We start from the raw sequence: 19,725 nt of genomic DNA, 5'->3' as shown, positions 1-19,725 counted from the left end.
CAGCAGGAAATTGAGGTTTTTTGAGTTTGATAGTTTAGAAAAAAAGTCTTACCTCAGAAAGTTTCGGTGTTCTTCAAATAGTACTGTTCTGTGGAAATCTAGTGCTCATCAGAGTATTTCTCTCCAGATCTAAATGAAATATTTTTAGCTACTAAGTACCAGGTTTTGTTTCAAGTATTTTGAGGTGTTTTGAATCTCATCTGTTCTTCTGGACCTGGAACTTTAAAAATGTTTAAATCTATTTCCTATGCTTCTGATTATTTAAGCTCATCAGAAACACGTAGAATTGCTTTTTTTATTACCTCAGGAGGATTAAATGCAGATCAGAAAGGAACACTGAGTTTTAGTGTCATAGCTGTAGATGTGATGTGTCCCTACTATCGTGACTTACTTAAAAATCTGTTTGTGTTAATTGGTATCATAATTGAATAAGAATGTGTTTAAAACTAAATGCCCTGGCAGTTTTGTGTCCCTCAAAAGGATGCAATAATAAGCTGACCTGAAATAATGAACTTGCTGAAAAACTGGATTGTCACAGAGCACATGAAAATGACAGTGGAGGGTCCTCGTTTAATTGGCATCCTTATGTGAGTACTGGATTCAAAGCACAGAAAGGTTGCTCAGTAAATTTCATGTGCTGAAATCAATTAATTGAATTTAAAGAAGAATAGAGAGCTGTTCATTTGCTATAGTCTTCCATAAAGAAACTCTACCATTAGAAATACATAGCTACTGGCATCCAACAGAGTAAAACTTTGGTGGATAGAGACAGTCTGCTTACGCTAGTCCTGTTTATCAGAACATGTTTTCCCAGATGGCACCACAGACACTAGCAAACTACTGAAATCATTGCCAGGAGGAAAGAATCATAACGTATAGGTGGGAGGGAGAGAGGCATTACAGAGGGAAGAGTCAGTACCGCAGCGGGAGAACCTGCCTGCTAGTCACACGGTAACTGAGTCAGGTTTTGGAAAAGATGAAGATTTAAGAGAGAACTCATCCTTTTTGAATCTGGGAGGGGTAGTGCTTAAGTAAGGAAACTAGTAGAAAAGGCAGTAAAAAGGAAAAGGTTTGGATAGCATAAGGAGAGCTGGGGAGTGCAGATGTATGTAAAGGGAATAAACAGTGGCTGCATCTCAGACAGCAAATATCTCTTCTTCATCCCTGGCTGTTAATAACAAGAACCTTAATCTTTTTCAAGTCTAGTTTAACCAACAGTGTGTAGAACACAAAGCTGAAAATCCTGAAGGAAAAGCAGAAAAGCAAAAAGAGAACACAGATAATAGAACTAGGAAGTGAAGCTGTGCTCTGATTAAAAGGTATAAGGATGGCAATCCAGTAAAGCATATAAATCTTTTAATAATGAAAAAAGAGGCACAGAAGAAAAGAAAATAAGAGAAGAAATACTTGAAACAGTTAATTAGGGTGTGAAAATATTTGAAATAACTCTTCTAGTCAATAGAAAACTTTTGTTTTGAAAAGGTACTGATGGTGCTCACTGCTGCGGTCCATCTTGAAACATGAGGCTCTTCAATTCTCTATTGTTTATGAAAATACATTTGCAACATATGCTGACAATTCAGTTTAATTGATTTGTTCCCTCTGAAGTGAGAACAATATTTTTAAATCCTTTCAGAAATTCTATTACAGCGTTGCCTAGTACAGGAAATTGCCTTTTAGCCAACCCTATCCAAAATTCTTAATGCGAACTCATGCATGTCTGTGTTTGAGCAGCGCAAAATAAAGCTTAAGAGGTAGTAGCCATACTTTCAACTTTCTTTTATTCCTTACAAACATACTCTGCTTTTGACAGTCATGCTACTACATAGTTACAAGCCAGCGAGGATACAGGGGCATAAGGATGGACTTTTTTAAAGACTGTACAGTGTTTTGTTATTTAAGTGACTTCCAATGATGATAATACCATGATAACCATGGCAACCACAATAAGACAAACCCCAACAGACCATTGTAATAACAGAATCTTGCAGTGGTGACATAAACAAGAAGCTGTTAAAGAAATGTCACATACTAACCAGCAGTAACACACAATGTCCAGCAAGTTCCTTCTACAGTGACGAGAAAGACACTGTTTTTTTTGCAGGCAAGATTGGCAAACTGGTCACCAGACTGTGCATCACATCTGCACCTGCATTGTGCACTTTGGTGACCAATTTGCCAGTTGAGCAGTAATGCTGAAGAAAAAAAAAAGACAAACAAAAGAATATTGCTTGTTGGGTTGCTGTGTTTTGCTGGGTGCAGCACAATGCGATGCAAGAATGCAGCCCAGGAGAGGAGGAGGAGGAGAGGGCAGGGTTTCCATTTCAGCCTGCCCTTGAGTGGGTTAGGCAGGGTGTGATGTGTGCTGAAGCTTGGCTGTAGGTCTGCCCCACTCTGTAAGCAAGCTCCTGGCTCCTCTCTGTTGTTTCCTGGGTATGTGTTTCTGCTGCAGGCTGAGTGCTTGCTGAGTTTGTCCTCCATCCTGTCCTGTCCTGCACTCAGAAGCTCCTCAGAGCCAAGCACAGTTCCTCTAAGGGAAGGAGTAATCTCTCAACTATAGATGGTTCTGTCTGACATGGACAGAACAGCAGCAGCAGTCAAGTCAACAAAACTGACAGCCTTCCCGTCTCCTGCCAAGTTACCTCTTTCTCCAACTCATCCCCTGACAAAAGACATCAACCAGTATATGCATGATAAACTGTGATCAAATAAACATGTCTGCAGCCTACTGTGCTGCCTTTCGCAGCGGGGCAGTGTGCTACCTAAAAGAATAAAGGCCAGCTATAGTCAAAATAACATTTAATAATTATGATGATAAACATGAACATAGAAGAAATCATCTTGTGTCCTCATGTATCTGGAATAAAAATATAATTAAATATGATTTGATAAAATAACATTTGTTGACTAAATAGACTTTTATTTTTATTTGTGGCGATGGTGTGGGATACTCAACCATTACTTGTGTGTGGAAAAGCTGTGTTTTCTGAGGGTTGGCCTGCTCTTCTTTAAAATAGAATTTTAATTTTATTTTAATAGGAGTAATTGGAGGAGATGTGAAAGGACATAACCTGCCATGTGAGAACCAGCCAATTACATCCCGACTTGCTATGATCTGTGGAACATCTTCATGCCACATGGGGGTAAGTTGTATGTGTGGTCCTAATTTGTAAAGAATATACTGACTAACGTTTTTGAAGGGAAGAATGAACTTTGTCCTTCTCACCCTCTTCCTTTTCCTTGAAATTTTTCTGGTCACTCTATCTTTACCTTTGGATATTAATTATATATCACCGTGCATTTGCTATGAAGCAAGAACTTTAATAGTAGTAGAAATCAATACTGAAAAATTACATGGAAAGTAAAACCCACAATGCTAGAGTGGCTTAAAGAGCAGCCTGAAATCTGAGCCAAAGACTCTGAGTTTGAGTTATCCGTGACAAGCCTGTCACTAATGTGTTACAGAATAGTGTCTCTGGAGAAGGAGTGCATGTCTTCAGTCACAGCCCTTCTCCCCCACCTCCTCACTTAATCAATATAAATCCTTCTACCTCTGAAAGTTGCCATGATGTATAGAATTATGATATGTATCATGACTAAAAAGAAAGAAAAACCCCAATAAGCAATTTTCACTTCACTAATTTTTCTTGGTGAATTAATACAGAAGCTTTTTCTAAGATTGCAATTAAAATTTAGTGTCTGCTTTTGAAATTTATACCTTTTTAAAATGTATGAGTCTGAAAGCATTCCATTTAGATAAGTACCCTTTTCTGCCACATTTTTTATTTAAAACTCATTTCGGTCTTAAATTTAGACTGATTATAACTCGTTTTTTTTCAAAATGAACAAATGGCAATGAGAATGCTAGAGGTGTTAGAGAGGACTCACATGCTTCAGGGAGACAACTCCAGTAGAGAAAAAAAAATAGAAAACTGGTAATAAACCATCAGGCTCAACAGTAAGTTGAGTTGACTTCATAGTAACGATATGAATACAGGGTGATCTTGAGCATGAATAAATGGTGATCTGGTCACATGGATTGTAGTTCAGCAAAGCGTTTTAGCACATGATTGAATTTAAAGATGTGAATAATCCCGGTACTGTGAAGCAGAGCATTTCACAAAGGCTGAAATCCTGCAGACCAAGTGAAATATATTTGGGTTCCTTCCTAAACAAGAGTTTCAAACCGCAAATTCCACCACTCTTTGCTTACTCTGTCTCTGAAAAACAGGTCGGTGTCTCTGCCTATCTCAGGGCAGGGAGGGTGCCCCGCAAGTACCAGCTCTGGGGGAAGAAGTCACCCTTTGAACCTGCCGCTACTTTTATTATTTCCAGGGGTTTTTTTTATGGAGGTTTCTGACCTTTCAGAAGAAGCTCTTTGTGTGAACTCTTTGTAACCTGTTTAATTGAGCTGAGTTAGTTAAAATCATTGAAATGAGCTGGGTTAATAGAGACATAATACTGGACCAAAATGAGCTGAGGAGCTTGCAGACAGTTTCCCCAAAAGGTCTAAGGGCAATGTTGAGCAGCTGGGAATGGGCCAGCTGGCTCAGGCTTATTCCTTTAGTATAACCAACCCTGGAGGAGGACATGTGTCGTGGATATTTATTAATTTTTAGTATATGTGTATTGGTAAGTTCTAACATAGGCCCAGTTCACAACCATGGTTTGTTTTGCTTCCCAAAGTAGAGCATGGCTTAGCAGCATAAACACTTGCACGGCACTTTTTGTGTGCGTACTCCACGGCCATGAGAGATGAGGCTCCGTTAAATGTAACACAAGTGACATGTTAAAGTCCATGCAGATGTTAATCGATGTTCTCTTCTCTCGTTAAAGCACCCCCAAAGTCATACACAGACTGCACACCATCTTAAGGTTCTTAATCACTTTAATGCAAACTCAGGAATAGAGTGCAGTTTTTGGCTAGATTTAAGTAGATTTTTATTTAAATGTAACTACTCAGCATTTTATAATAATTTCCTTAACTGCCTGCCTTCACTCATCTGTTCAGAGGTAGAACAATCTCTAGCCAGCAGACAATAAGTGAATTCTAAACTTCTCTGGATTTAATCTGTGAAAGAACTTTGGTTTACTGTTCTTTTATCTATTACCTGCCTAGACTGAGTGTAGAGCACACAGAGTGGTTGTATTTGTATTTTAATGAGTCCTATATGCAGCTGCATTTGGCTGAAATTAGCTGTTCCTTTTTTTAATTAGAGCTATAAAATGAAAGTATATTATACCTGTGTTTTGATAGAAATATATATTTTCTTTCTCTGTGTGCACCAAGGGACCCTCAGGGCTACAAAGATTAATCATCGAGTTTAATTTAATGCAGTGGGAGAGAGACCTGTGTGGTCAGGCGGGCATTAAAAAGTGCCTTTGATCTGCTTCAGGTGCACCGAGCCCCAGTGAGCCAGCAACAATAATACCTTTGTGAGATGATCAGAGACGAGAGAGAGAGAGAAAATGGCCTGTGTGGAAACTCAAGGCCGTCCTTTGTTGTGGTTCTGGCAAACGAAAGAGCCAACTGTCAGGAGAAATTCAGAAAACAGAAAGCAGGGTGAAAGTACGGTTGGATTTCTTTCAAGGCACCGTAAGAGGAAACTGTTCAAAATCATCTGCTATCCTTTCTCCCCCCAACCCCTTCCTCCTTTATTTGGTGAGGGCAGGGGTGCTATTGTTGGAGTATGTGTATTGGTACAGTCTTTCCGTTCTCTAGACCAAATACTCCATGAGTCAGAGAAGCAGGTATTGCTTGAACACAGCTTTAAACTTTAACAGAAACTACTCCATGGCCCAGTTTTCATTACCTCAAGGACTCTAGAGATCTGGAACAAAAGACTTTGCTAATCGTGCCTTTGATATTTTAGAAAGTACAAATGTGGAACCTAATTTTACTGATGGCTGTAATGGTTTAATTTGTGGTAGAACTACCAACTTTAAGTGAGGATACGCTGTTGGAATTAACCCCTGCCAGTTTGGGGCAATCAGCACTTTGGGTTTCTGTTGAGATACTTGAATAGCTCATGAAAGCAGCAAAAAGCATGTTGTAATTAGGTTACTGATCCAAGTCCAAGTCTGAGCTGGTAGTTGCTGCAAGTCACTGCCACCTCAGGGCTCATCCATTACCCATGAGGAAAAAGAAAAGATGGTTTTCTGCATGTTTTTGGACAGTTATTCATTTTACATGATTGTCCTCTGCCTCCTTTGCTCTAGCACAAGTCATCAGCAGAATTCGCGTTTGGAATGGCAGATAAGCTGTCCTTTTGCTTGTGAAGGATCATCCCCTAGTTTAGGGCTGGGATTCATTTGCTGCAGCTTTGATCTAGCTCTGCAGCATAGGTATTCCTTTCAAGTGACTGATACTCAGGGCCTGACTTATGTGAGTGGGCTGCTACGTGCCATCGTCCTTTGTAGACGGGGTCTCTAAGCTCTGGCACCTACAGTTAGTTTTGGAACTTTTAGGAGACTTTCCTGGTGTAGCCATGGCAACTACACAGAATACGTATTTTTTCACAGCAGCAGGTTTGAGGCATTGAAATAGGAGCTTGCATGTTATTCCTAACTAGTAGTTTGCATGGGTTGAGCAGGCATGCTCTAATTTCTGGGAATAAGGTAATTGGTTTCCCTAAAAGCCTGTCGTCCTGCCAGAGTCTTAGGGGGTTTATGGGATATTTTAAAGGTTTCAAAAATCCTTTGTTTTCTTCTGAAAACCTCATGTGATCGGAGGAGTTTCAGGTACAGATAGCTGTGTTCTCTCGTCCCTGTCCTGACCACCCGCGTACTTGCCCTTTTGCGGATGTGTAAAACCACCAAGAACTGAGTTAACTCTCAGATGCCAGTTAGCAAACAGCTGAACAGTAACACTGAACGAGCAGTGTGACAGGGTACTCGTGCACAGGAATTTCCTGGTACAACATCAGTTGCAACTGATCTGGCAGTTCTGCTGCTTCCTTCTGGTAGAGATACCGGGCAGTTTCCCATACCTACTATCAGCATAGCACTCATCTGGGGATGCTAAATTCGCATAGTAAAACTTCTTTTTTTTCCTCAAAGTAAAACATTTCAGTAGACTGTAAGGCTTTTGTCAAAGGGACTGCAGGTTTGAGTAAACTTACGTGACATCTAACAGACTGGAAGCAGACTGGGACTGGGTTTTAGTAGTTAAAGGTTGTGAAAGGAACACAAAGTAGTTTAAAATGGTGAGCAGAAATAAAGGATAGCTCTGGAGTGGGAAAATTGAGAGTGCTGATCGTTATGGAGACACTAGGGCCTAGTGCCTCTTCCCCCAGACTGGGGCTTCTGTGGAGGACAGGACGATGTGCATGCAGAGCTGCAAGATACAGAAATGTTGAAGGCCTTTGTGAGAGAGAGCAGGGGTCTTCGTTTGCAACACCCCATCTTCTCTTTCGCTGTCTGCAGTATGGAGTCCTCGCTTACCTTGTACGTGCACCGGCTATCTGCTCTTTATGCATATTGAATTAAATAGCCCTGTTCATAAAGTGTGTATAACCACTATTTCTGCCTATTTTGTGGTGATTTGGGCTCACTTAGAGATCAGTGTTCTGCTTTGCACTTGTCTCAGAACAGTTGTTCCATTATGAAAATATTTGTCATTCTTGCTCTAACACCTTTTTGGATTCACAGCTGAAGGAAGTAGCCAGGGCAGCTTCTAATGGGAACATAGTTTGGCTGGATTTCAGCATACTGAGGTGGGGGCATGGGGGGGGGTGGTGTGTGTGTCTGAATTTGCTGACATTTTGAGTCCTAAATATACAAGGTTTGTGTTCCTTCCTATCCAGAGTGTAATATTTTTTGAGGCTTCACTTGGTGATGTGGTCTGTGTGCTCCTTCAGTCACTCCTTCTTCTTTATTAGCTCTCTATACTCAAAACTTCTTTTTTGTGATTGTCAGAGAATCATTTCAGGTTTAGATGGAGTCTCTTCCTTTGCTTCTGCTTTTGTTACTGCATTGACTCTTGTCGTTGTGAACTGAGTCACCTGGCTTGGTCTGCAATTCTTTTTTTCCCTGGGTTATAATGTGTATGTGGTTTGAAGCTTATAATTTAGTCATTTTTTAAATTAGAGAGGCACAAATAATTTATCTTCTATCTATCTTTTCAGATTTACTACATGATGTAAAAGACAAAGCTTGAGCAGTTACATGAAAAGCGAACAGGGCAGATCATTTGTCTATCCCAGTGTTTACTATGGATTATTTCAGGAAGAATATCCCATCCTCACTTTTACCAAGCCTGACTAGTCTTAGCCTGTTTTCTGCTAAAGGAACTTCAGCCTAATTTGCTTATTCTAAATTTGTTCATTTGATTCTCGTGATGACTGGCAAACACAATAGAGCTTCTTTGCTCCACAATATCCGTCCAAGCTGCCAGCTTTGTTCACACAAATAGAGTGTAAAGCACGTTTCCACCCCCAAAGCATGCACAGTACGTGTCCTTTGCAGTACATCCTGGAGTGGAGACTGCAGAGACATGCTGGCTCAAAGTGTTCTCAGAGCCTGATCTCTGTAATCTCGGTGGGAGCCAGACCAGCAAGTGGATTCAGTATATTTTGGCTCTGATACACCAGTCTCCTCTTCAGAACATGCCACGTTGTTAAAGCAGCAGACTTTGGAGAAATTACTACACAGGGACTCCTCAGCTGCTCAGAATCATCTGTGATAGGGGAAAGCTTGCAGGCTTAAATAGGCTGGAGCTTGCTTTGCCAGCTATATTTAATCCAGCGGGATGGCACTGAGCAATGTGTTTCTGGAGCGTGAGGTGGGGGACTGCGTGCAGCACTTCAGCCTCACACACTTCAGTCACTGCTGCACACGCATCCCTGACGTGAAACGTGCAGTCTCCGAGGGGACAGGGCCAGAAGCCCAGGGCACAGTGTCTGAGTGCCAGCTGGCTGTGACCCAGGGCTTAGCAAAGGCAGCAATTTGTCCTTCTCCTGACCAGGGGAAAGGGGCTGGGTTTGGGAGGGTGAGGCGAGTGAGGAGAGGGGGGAGGAATGCAGCAGGGAGAAAATAAAAACAAAAGCAAACCCATTGAAGCTAGGGCAGCCTAGACAAGTTTTGAAATGTTTTGTGAGAGCTTCATGGCATTGATAAGCGCCTGCCCTCCTGCTTTCCTAATATTCCGCTCTTCTCTAAGGCCTGTTCTGCATGAGTGACAGAGCTCAAATGGAGAGAAATAAATTAGTATCTCAGGAACTTCTCCCTTGCTCTGTCCTCATTCAGTTCAGTTCTTCTGGCTTATATATTGCATTTGGCAGCAGTCATGGTGCTGACTTCCCAGCTAATGAAGACGTTTTACATCCAGGGAGGGTAGCATGAAATGAAAACCACATTTACTTCACGGCTGTTGTTACAGGTTGCCTGTCCTTGGTGTACACAGGTTTAGCCTTCTGAAGAAAAGGTCACAGAGCCGATTTAGGTGCCTTTTCAGCCAATGGTATTAGAAGGGTTATATAAGTATAAAATTGCTGCCTCCTTGTCTCTCAAAGAAGTCCTCCACACCCTTTATTAATGAGACTGTCTCATTCCGTGATCCAGCATCCTTGATTTGAAAAAGAAACAAACAAAACTGTAATAAAATATAATATCCCCTTTGCTGGCATTAATTTGACACTGTATGCTTCACTTGCTTTGTTTGGTTTTTAAAAGGCGAGAAGTCAAATATTTCTGCTAGCAGGATATATAAAAGATGGTTGCTTTTCTGACCTCCTTATTATATTAATAAAAGCTAGGAAGACTTCAGTAGTGGTGGGAGATCATGTGCAGGCAGCCTCCAAAAGCCAAAGCACTTACTTGCAGACCTAGTAAACCACAAAGCTTAAGATCTTGAAATGTAAATAGGAAGTTGGAGAGTTTACTTTAAAGCCAGCAGTGGTGAGTCTGTATAATGTTTATTTCTGCTCGCCTCCCAGCCTTTCCTAAAGCTTGGCAGAGATGAAAGGGAGGCTTTCTCAGTAAGTGAGTTATTAAAAGTTTCTGTTATGAGCAAAATTCCTTTGTTCCTGGCCTGACATAATTCAAAGCTCAAGGTATGCCTTGGTGGCTGGGAGACTGGGACGTTCCTATTTGGTGTATGCTTGTCAGAGACATCGCAGCTTCGCACCCCATTGCTTTGCTGGTAAGCAGCCTTTTCAGGGGAGTGCAGCCGAAAGCAATATGACCTAGATGATGCTTAGTAACAGCAAACAGTGCAGTCAACTCCCCTTCCCCTTTGTGAACAGATCATTGAAGTTCAAAGACTCAAAGAATAGATGTGGACAGAGCGAACGTTTTGAAAAATGCTCTGCTTGGAGGCAATACGAGTGCTGGTATTCTGGAGAAGCTGCACTGGCATCAGTGAAAACACCTGCTTTGAGGGTTCCAGCAGACGCCGTGATTTCCATCCTGCGGCTAGCTGCAGACTGTCCTGCGTGACACAGAGCCGTGTAGTGGGGTGCTGGATTTATAACACTAAGCCTTTCTGCCCTGGCTTCTCTTTGGTGGTCCTGGGGTTCTTTGCAGCAGTGCATGAATGGAGTAAGAGAGTAGGAACTGTTACTCCAGTTTTAGTAGGTGGGAGACCGAGGCACTTTCTCTCCTATTCCTCACTCCTTTTCCCCTGTTTTACCTTAGTAAGAGTGAACAAGAGAGACTTTGCCTCTTACGCATTTATGTTGACACTAGTAAGATTTATCTGGCCTGGCTGCGAGAAGTGTCGGGCTGCCTAACTTGGGCCTCTCTACTTCAAGCACTGTGGGCTGACCTGTTAGTCGGTCTAGCCCTAGAAGCCAGCACCTTGTACCTCTATTTCCAAACTATAACAGTCTTACATTTTAATAGGGTTTGGGGGATTTTATTTCTTCTGTTGTAGGAAGGAGGTTATGTTGTGGATTCTGTAGCTTGGAAAGTTATAAAATTGTCTTCCTTCACTGATGGTCAGCTAGCAGAGCATCACCCTGTTGTAGGGGACAGGACAAAGCAACTTAATTTAGATTTGTTCTTCATTTTTCATTACTCTCGGTTTTGTTCACAAAAGTCCAGCAGCAACAGCATCAGCCCTTCATTGTTACAGAAGATTTTTGTCTTTCCCTTTCTATATTCCTCAGAGTGATGATACCACATTTGACAGGTACAGCACTGTCATCAACACTGCAAACTAACCAATTCTGATTGCTCCTCTCTAGACCCCAGAGAATGTATAAGCCTGAAGCCCACGGTTTTGAGCAAACCTGAGTGTCTTCCTGGACTGTTCTGTTCCAAGGAAAGCTGGTTGGGGGATTTCTTTCAGATCACAAGCATATTTATGTATAACAAATGGCCTTCCTAGATCTCTTGTTTATCTTGTTTTTGTGAGTAGGCATGAATTTATTAAACAGGCTGTTGATTCTGTGTGTCCAGATCTCATGGTGAACAAAAAGGACTCCTTTTAGGGCTCCCTTTCTTACAAGAACTTAACTGTACTGTAAAAGAAAAGGTAAAATACAAGTGAAATGAGTTACGATAAGGGCTGTCCTTGGTCATCAGTTAGGTTGTTCTGTGCCCTGAAACAATGAAAGAGCATTTTCAAGGGAATACAACAATTGGATAAAAACCAACTTAAGAGTTTGCTGTTAGTTTTAAAATTTTGAATTAGCCATATGTGCAATTAGTAGTGTGGAATTTGGGGTCAAAATCGCAAAGGTTTTGTTCAGTTGCTGATTCTGTCAGATTGTTGTCTTGCCTTAGTTTTACCCGCTTACAGTATGAGCGTGAAAATGAAGCTGTGCAGACAGAGGTCGTTCTCATGAAAGGTGTGGTACGTGAGTGCTGCACATTAAGGACTCCACAGTCCACGGCGGTGCAGATACTTTTCTTAACAGCAATAATTCCCCCAGTCAGGCAAATTTCATCAGTATTTGGGCAGTAGGGCTCTTCCTAAGGCTCTTTTTCCCCATTTCCAATTTTATTCAGCCTTTCATGAATCAGTAGTTCTTCATCTAAGTCTCCTGTTGCTGCTCCAGCTGTGGATGGGGAAGGTCTTAGATGGGGCAAGTTTTATTATGGAGAAAGTAAGTCTCTTCTGATATAATCACTCTGGAAGCAAAATAAGGAGAAGCATTAGCTGCAGCTTTTCCCCCAGCGTCAGCCGGGAATCACAGTTTATGCTGAGTTCATTGTTTATAACTGTGGGTGAAGGCCTGAGGTCCTCTCTCAGTGTTTACTCTGTCCTTGGGAGTTTGTCTCAGTAAGTAAGGGCAGAATAAACACCAAGTAAGGTTCTCAGGATTTACCCATTTAGTTATTCAAATGTTTAAAAATATGTTTAAAATAGTGTGTGATAGCATATCCCTTATAATGTAAATCTGCTTCCAGTAACTTGGGGGTACTGCAGAAGAAGTTTTGTTTTACCTGCAACCACGAGACTATTGTTGGTAGTGGCCTTTGCGACATAGAAGGAATACTTACCTAATGGTGGAAACGTAAAATAAATTTTTTAAATGAACTGTATTTTGCAATAAATAAGAAAAGCCTTAATGTACATGGGAAGAGCATCCAGAGTAGATAAATACACCACACTTTTTGGAAAAGATTTTGTTTTTCTTGGTATTTCCCGTTGAGGTTTTGAAGAATAATTCTCCACCATAAATAGTAAGGTTAGGAATAATACCTACATGCAAAACCCCGTGAGTTCCCAGTTTAAATGCCACATCTGAGATTTCTTTCCCGCCCTTACCTTGAATTTCTGTCACATCAGCTACTAAGCACCAAGTCCTTCAGGACTGTCAACATCTGATAACAATGAGTTGGGCCTGCCTTGGCTACACAGTCTGGCTGGGAGGCTTAGTGGGCTTTTCGTAAGTATCATTTGGAGGTGGAGCTGGTTTTGTATCTGGTGAGTGAGGTGCAGCATCCACCAGTAGCTGTGACACAGCTGTTCGATGGGCACACTTCCTAACCTTTCAGGCTGGGATGAGGTCTCACCAGTCTCCTAAATTAGATAGTGCTGCAAGTGGTATCTGAGGCATGTTTGTTTAGGAACCACAGCTGAAGTTGAAGGGCTGAGCTTTCAGGAGTTTAATTTACTGTAGTGGCAAAACATAGTGTTATGAAGTGCATATTTAAAAGAGCCAGCAGTTAGCTGTCTGTGCTGGAAGATTTATAATCTTCACTTAAACTGGCGTTTTGTGACAGAGAGTATCTATCACTGAAAGAGGAGTAAAAATAAATGGGTGGTATAAATTGTTCTAGCTGCTTGGAGGCCCTGTATCCCCCATGAGCTATAGTTACGAGAGGCACAGGAGTAACTGCTGTGAGTCAGGGAGCAGCATGGCTTTAGAAGGGGCCATTTCAGCAGAGGACACAAGTAGAAGCTGTGGTGTAACCAGACAACCTTTCAGTACATTTATCAAAATACTTGTAGTTCCCATTTCAAGGAAGGCGACACAGTAAATATGAGCAAAAAAAAAAAAAAAAAAAAAAAAAAAAAAAAAAAAAAAAAAAAAAAAAAAAAAAAAAAAAACCAACCAAAAAACCCTCCGTTAATCTGTATCCAGACATTTCACTGAGTAAGACAATAAAATAAATCAGTGCAGAACTGCTGGTGCTTAAGCGCTTAGCAAAAACCTTCTGCATCCATCACAAATGTGGGCTTTTTTTTCCATTTAGGATCTTGAAAACAATTTAACAGACTAAAGGTCTTTTTTTAGCAATATAATTTTTTGCCAAGGTAAGAAACCTTGATCTTTGGAAATACAAAGAAAAGGATGATGTGCTACTGTGTGTATATACTTTCCGAAGCAGAAACATAAAATATGTGTAGTGTTAATGGATACTGATAAAAGGCAGAAGTAAATGTATGCAAACATTCACGCTTGGAACAGTCAAAATTCATCTAGTTTAACAGTTTTGTTTCAAAGCTGAACAGTTGTCAGGGTCCTGATAAGCCATTTGCAGTTTTAGGCAGCTGGAAATGGTGGACGTTGAATGAGTCTGGAATGATTACCCCTATTTAACTTCTTCCAGAGCTGAAACGCTCAAGTTGTCCCAGGCTTACCTCCAAGTTTGCTTCCTGGAATAAACACAGAAGATTAACCTCACACCCAAGGAACTAAAACTTACAGAGGTGCAAATTCTCTGTTGAGGACACCAGTATTGTTTCACTGCGTCTGGCGAGAGCAAACCCAGGGACAGTTCTAGAGATGGATGCCGTGCTTAGATCTCTCTCTGCTCCCTTGTGATCTCCTGGAGACCTATCTCACATATGACTCAATGACCTAACTGTTAATCTGAAACTACTCTCTAGACCCTCCTGGTATCTCCTTGTACTGATACAGAAGCTGTTTGATCCACTTGCTCCAGCCACTCTCTGGGGACGATTCTCAGTTTTTGGGTTCAGTGTCTCAACCATGTGACAATTCCTCATAAAACTCTTCTATTTACATTGTTCTTCTACAAAGAAAACAATTACATCTATTCCTCTAACACCTTTTTGTTTATGATACCTTTTTAGAAGTTCATCTCTTGGATTACAAACAGCCTCCCCAGCCCATTGCTTTCTCCCATCTTGGTCTTTTTGCCTGTTGCTCAATTTGAAGGAAGGATCTTATGGCTTGGATTTTCTTCATTGGTTTTGGTTTTACCTAAACAGTGTTTAGAACAGGAGTCTCAGGACCAAACTTCCAAGCTGGTAGAGCTACCTAACCCCAAGCTGCTGTTATCTTCTGTCACGCATGAGGTTAGTGACCCTGATTCATCTGTATGACTCAGAGATTGTTAGTGCTTCATGGGTGGATTATCCACATGAATGAAAACACAAGAGTCTGCTCCTCACAGTGGGTTAGTGAAGTCATCACTCAATGGTCAGGAGATTGCTGGCAGCTCTCTGTGGATCTCATAGAAGGCTGAGGAGTTTGTGTGTCTCTTCCAGAACACTGATTTTTATATTTCCCTTGTCTAATTGTTTTTCTCACAACAAGGCTACAGGTAGCATGGTAAGGTGATTACTTAACGCTCCTGATAATGTATCAGGGTACCGTTAATCCATGCTCCTCTTCTAGCTTGTGCTTTTAAGTGGCTGACTTCCAAACACTCATGCCCTATTACAGCTCCCACCTTTTGCAAACATTAGGCTAACTTCAGCAAACAACTGAACCATGACTTGAAGAACATATAGTTCAGACAAGGCCCTCTCAGCTTCTGTAACCAGAGTGTTCCTAGGTAAAGATAAAACCAGGTGGCTGAGAGATGCATCGCATTGCCTAACACTTCCTTGCACCTTTTTTCCATGGTGCATCATCTGCTTCTCAACAGTGGGTCAGTGTTTTTGATATCTCTAATCCTTCTTGCAACTCCTTTATTATGGCATAGAGAAAGATCATGAGAATGTAGGTTGTAGGCTGTGTCTTACGCTTTTATCAAACAGAATGTGGAGGAACAGGCTCTATGTGTACAGCCTGGAGAAGATCTGTTTGAATGGGAAGCAGCTACAAGGACCCTGCTGGCAGCCTTGTGAGAGGTCAGTGGCCAAGTATCATATATAGTTTGTATTTCAGTACCATTTCTGAACTGGAGCACCCACTCTGGTTTTGTTCTGTCCTTGTGGGAAGAAGATTAACGGGGAAGGTTTAATGCAGCCCTGAATGGAGTGAGCCAAACCTGACCCTGTCTCAGCTGAGTTTCCTTGCCCTGATGAGGTAGGCAATATATGGTGAAAATAAAATATATACTCACCGTATTTGATTTAATCATGCTTGAAATTCTCTTCTCTCTGTCTCTCTGACTCTCATTTTTACTAACATCTTTTCCTGGCTGAAGAGGAGATTTATGAAAACACAGTTTTTGACAGAGAAGTGACACTTTATTAACATTTCACCATTTAAAAATATCTGTAATAGTAAGGCAAACAAAATGAAGAAGCATTTTGCTTCCAATATAATTTTCATTTTCCCCTGGTTTTATATTCTGCTTTTGGATTTGGAGTTTTGAGTGCAAAGAGAGGAATTCAGAAGGTTGCAGCAGGAGACGTAGGTACCAGTCTTGCACTGTATTTTCCTCTCATGAAAATGGCAGGATTTTATAATGTGCAAAATATTATTCTATTGAAAACAAATCTCAGTTGTCTAGCTTTGCTGGTTAATATTTGAAGGCTGTTACCACTGCAAGCTTCTTCCATATAATCAATATTTAAAAAAGAAAGAGAGTTCTGTTTTTAAATCCCTTTGTATGACCAAGTAATAAGAGTACAGGCAGATGAAGAAATTAGCTGAGTAATCTCTAGTGTGTATTTGCACGATGTCAGCAACTCTGCAGTAGCACTCCTGGCCCTGGTTTCCTGTGGAATGTGCGAGGTCCCTGGGATCTGTCACACGATACACCACAGAAAGATGATGAGTAGACATGGTTTTGCTGGGCAACTGACCTCCTAGATTTGCCCATAATAATTTATTCATGTGGCTGTACCCTAAGATGTACTAATACCATACATACCATTGGCTGAAAACTGATGCAGCATATTGAAAAGAAGCCTAAAATACCCACAGTCAGCTCAGATGAAGAGGTGGGACCTAGCTGCTATCTAAAAACTGGCCCACCATGTAGAGGGGTCTCTTGCTCTGTTAACGAGTACAGTGAGTTAGTGAAGACCCATATCATCCGTTGTCAGAAGGTTTCCTCAGAAATGCAACTTCAGACTGGCTTCTGGTGGCAGACTTCCAGAAAAGCTGCTTGTGCAAGTGCAGCCTGTGACCTCTCGTGTTCCCTGCTCTTGACAAGAGTCTGGTCTATTGCATTTGAAAAGGTAAAATCAAATACAGGGTAAAACACGTGAGGTTTTTTTTCTCAATGTGATTTTTCTGTTGTCGTCACTTTTATGCAACATTTTAATGTATGTGTTTAACTGTTTTAAGAACCAGGATCTTCTGGGTGAAGGGGGAAGCCCCAAACGCTGCCTTACAGTTTCTGCTGGTGGATTAGCTTTAAAGCAGTAGATGTGTGGGTGTGTGGTCATCTCCCTTGGTGAGGAGCATGTGTAGTAAAGGCACATTTAGTTCTCAGTTTCTGAAGCGTGCCTAGGGAGCCAGCGTGGTATTCTCAGAGACAAAGTGCTGACTGCAGGAGTTGTCTTCAAGAACTCTCTTGCTCCCTACACTTAGGAGATGAACGTGAACATGCAGAAGCAGGCAGTTTCTTTCTTCTTCTGTATCTAAGCATCTTTTGTCCCCCATTTGAAGAGGTGTCTCTCACCTGTATGAACATTTGCCAGCATTCTTAATAAGAGACATTAAAGAAACAGGGGCCAACATACTTCCTCAGGGTAGGTGCCCACATCCACATTTCAATTAATTCCTAAACAGACGGCTTCATGTTCTAAGTTCCTGAGCCAGAAATCAATGGGAAATGTGGGTCTTTGGCTTTTTTGAAAATCAGAGTACTTATGTAAGTGTTTAAATACAAGTGTTAGCCTAGATCTTCAGACAGTAAAAAACCAACAGATCTCCATGGAAATTGATGGTTAATGTGCTGGTTTCTACAAGGTTTATACTTTGGCTCCCAAGTTCTGGTCCAGACGAATTTCTCTTTATATCCACAAATACAAGTGAAATGCAAGTTGAATAACTAACATTATTGTGATTCAACATCTTCTTTCATTAAAAACCATAAGATTTAAAAAATTTTCAAACACCTTTCCTTATTGAACTTTGAGTAAAAGTCTCACAGTGGAAATGCTTAATAATCTCAGTGAAGTTTTCCTCTAATTAATTCTTAGATGTAAACCTAGGTTGTGCAGTATATAGCCCTGTGGCATAACTCACCTGAAGTATTTTTAGAGATGAGGCAGTCAAGTTGCCCTGGGAGTGTGGTTTCTTTACTGGGCATTAATCACATACCTTGTTTGGTATTGGATGAGTTAATGTTTTATGGAAAATGAAGAAAATATTAAATGGTTTGCATGCGCGTCATCCACATTTTGCTGCTCTTCTGCTAAAAGTTGCACTTTGGAATAAGAGATAACAGTAGTCTTTAACAGTTCATCTATGTCTCATAGTTTTAGGTGGTACTGAAAGTTCTGTCTTGAAAATAATTAAAGTGGGGAATGAACTGGAATATGAGCTCCAAATCCTCATCAGAAATTTGAGATCCCAGGCTGCGTTTTGCTGCACGCTCTCTGTATGTTTCTAATTCTGGTAATTTTTACTTAAGGCTATTGTTGTGGTTGTGATTGGTTTGATTTTTCTCATAGGAGTTTGTGATATTACCAAGTGCAGAATGAGCAGCAAAATCCAAATGTCCTTGTTCTTATGTTGTCATACAGCCCTTTGTGGGTCTGCTGCCAGTGGAACCTCGCTGAGCTGCTGGACTGAAATGTGCTGGACCTGTGGCCTTAGTGCTATCGTGGGGTGTAAATAAGCAGTGTCATTGTCCTCTCTTAGCCTCTGAATTACATTTTCTAGGTGTAAACTCTCCTCGGAGACCTCTCAGGTCTGGAGAACTCAAATAGGCATATACGCCTCTGTCAGAGCGCCAGTGCTGTGAGCAGTCGCCCTTTACACTTACCTCCCTTGGGATAAAGGCAGTGAGGGGACACAGGTGACATAAAAACATGTCTTTACGACAGCCAACATGAAAGAAACCAACTTGGGAAAAAAACAATACTGAATACATGTTTCTGTTTCAACTTTCCTACCACAGTCCACTCTCTGGCCATAAGTTTATGCTCTGGACAGTGCCCAGAACCCTTCGATTCTTTTGCATGACTTTTCCCGTTTTCAATTATATCCACCTTTCTGTCTGTCTCTCAACTGTGCCTGGCTCTGCAGTCAGAAATCTGACCTTGCAGCATCTTATACTGCAAAAATATTGCCTGATGTCTTTGAATATTTTTGCACAACCTCGATGATAGACATAGTTGGACAATTTTGTTTTACTTTGATTCATTCTGGTAACTAAATGGGTGTCTCTAAGGTTCAGTAACTTCCCAGGCTTCTGGGCTTGGGAAACCTGTGACATAGCCTCGGCAACAAATGTTGGAGCACATATTCAGCAAAGCATTTGTGAAAGTGGTTTCATCACATAAGCCAAAATTCTTCAACTGCATGTAGACAGATTGCCAAAATCATCGATGGACGGATGCGGTCAGTCAGAAACCTGAAGTCCATGTTCTGTGTCTATGTTGTTGTCACTCAGGTAACATCTGTGCTTCCAGTGGGATAAAGTTAGCGGTATGCAACAATTTTTGTGGCCTAGTCTTAACATCACTGCAGGGCCATTCTGTCACTGTGGATGGCCCAGGGATGACAACCTATCATGTGAAAGAGAGCTACGTGATTTGCCACCACAAGCTATGCTGCTACATAGCAAACTGATGATGGCCAGGGGGTATAAGCCTAAAATATAATCAAATAAATTACTGGGGGTATATGACCTATAGGAATTGGAATATTAATGCATTTTAATTTCCTTTGTGTTCTAAAGTACATTTCTTGTGTTCCAAAACTTTATTTTCTTAAATATGTTTTACATCAGGCTAAAGCTTGAGAGCTGCTATGTGTTTAATATATAATTACTGCTAGGAATAAATATATTTTAAGGAGTTGACTGTACTCACCATAGGCTTAACTGAGAGAATTGCCTCCAGAGTTACGGGGAAGCTTAGTTTTAAATACCTTTAGTGCTTGAGATGCAGCTTTAGAGCAGGCGTCTGTTCACTGAAAATGCAGTCGCATGCCCCAACTCCTCCCAGTTAAT

At 41.1% G+C, this 19,725-nt stretch overlaps 1 protein-coding gene across 1 annotated transcript in view; it reads left to right on the top strand.

Moving 5' to 3' along the window:
- FGGY (FGGY carbohydrate kinase domain containing) overlaps positions 1-19,725 on the top strand; it is a gene marked incomplete at its 5' end in the record, with an annotated part of 85,361 nt that overhangs the window by 14,987 nt on the left and 50,649 nt on the right. Inside the window, one exon of the mRNA XM_010132728.1 lies at positions 3,040-3,143. Within this exon, the coding sequence (XP_010131030.1) occupies positions 3,040-3,143 (104 nt within the window). The remainder of the gene's footprint in view (positions 1-3,039; positions 3,144-19,725) is intronic.

This window comes from Buceros rhinoceros, unplaced genomic scaffold (genome assembly GCF_000710305.1).
Source record: "Buceros rhinoceros silvestris isolate BGI_N320 unplaced genomic scaffold, ASM71030v1 scaffold153, whole genome shotgun sequence".
Lineage (NCBI taxonomy): Eukaryota > Metazoa > Chordata > Aves > Bucerotiformes > Bucerotidae > Buceros > Buceros rhinoceros.
Note: the sequence above shows the minus strand (reverse complement) of the source record. Positions and strands in the feature narration are given on the sequence as shown.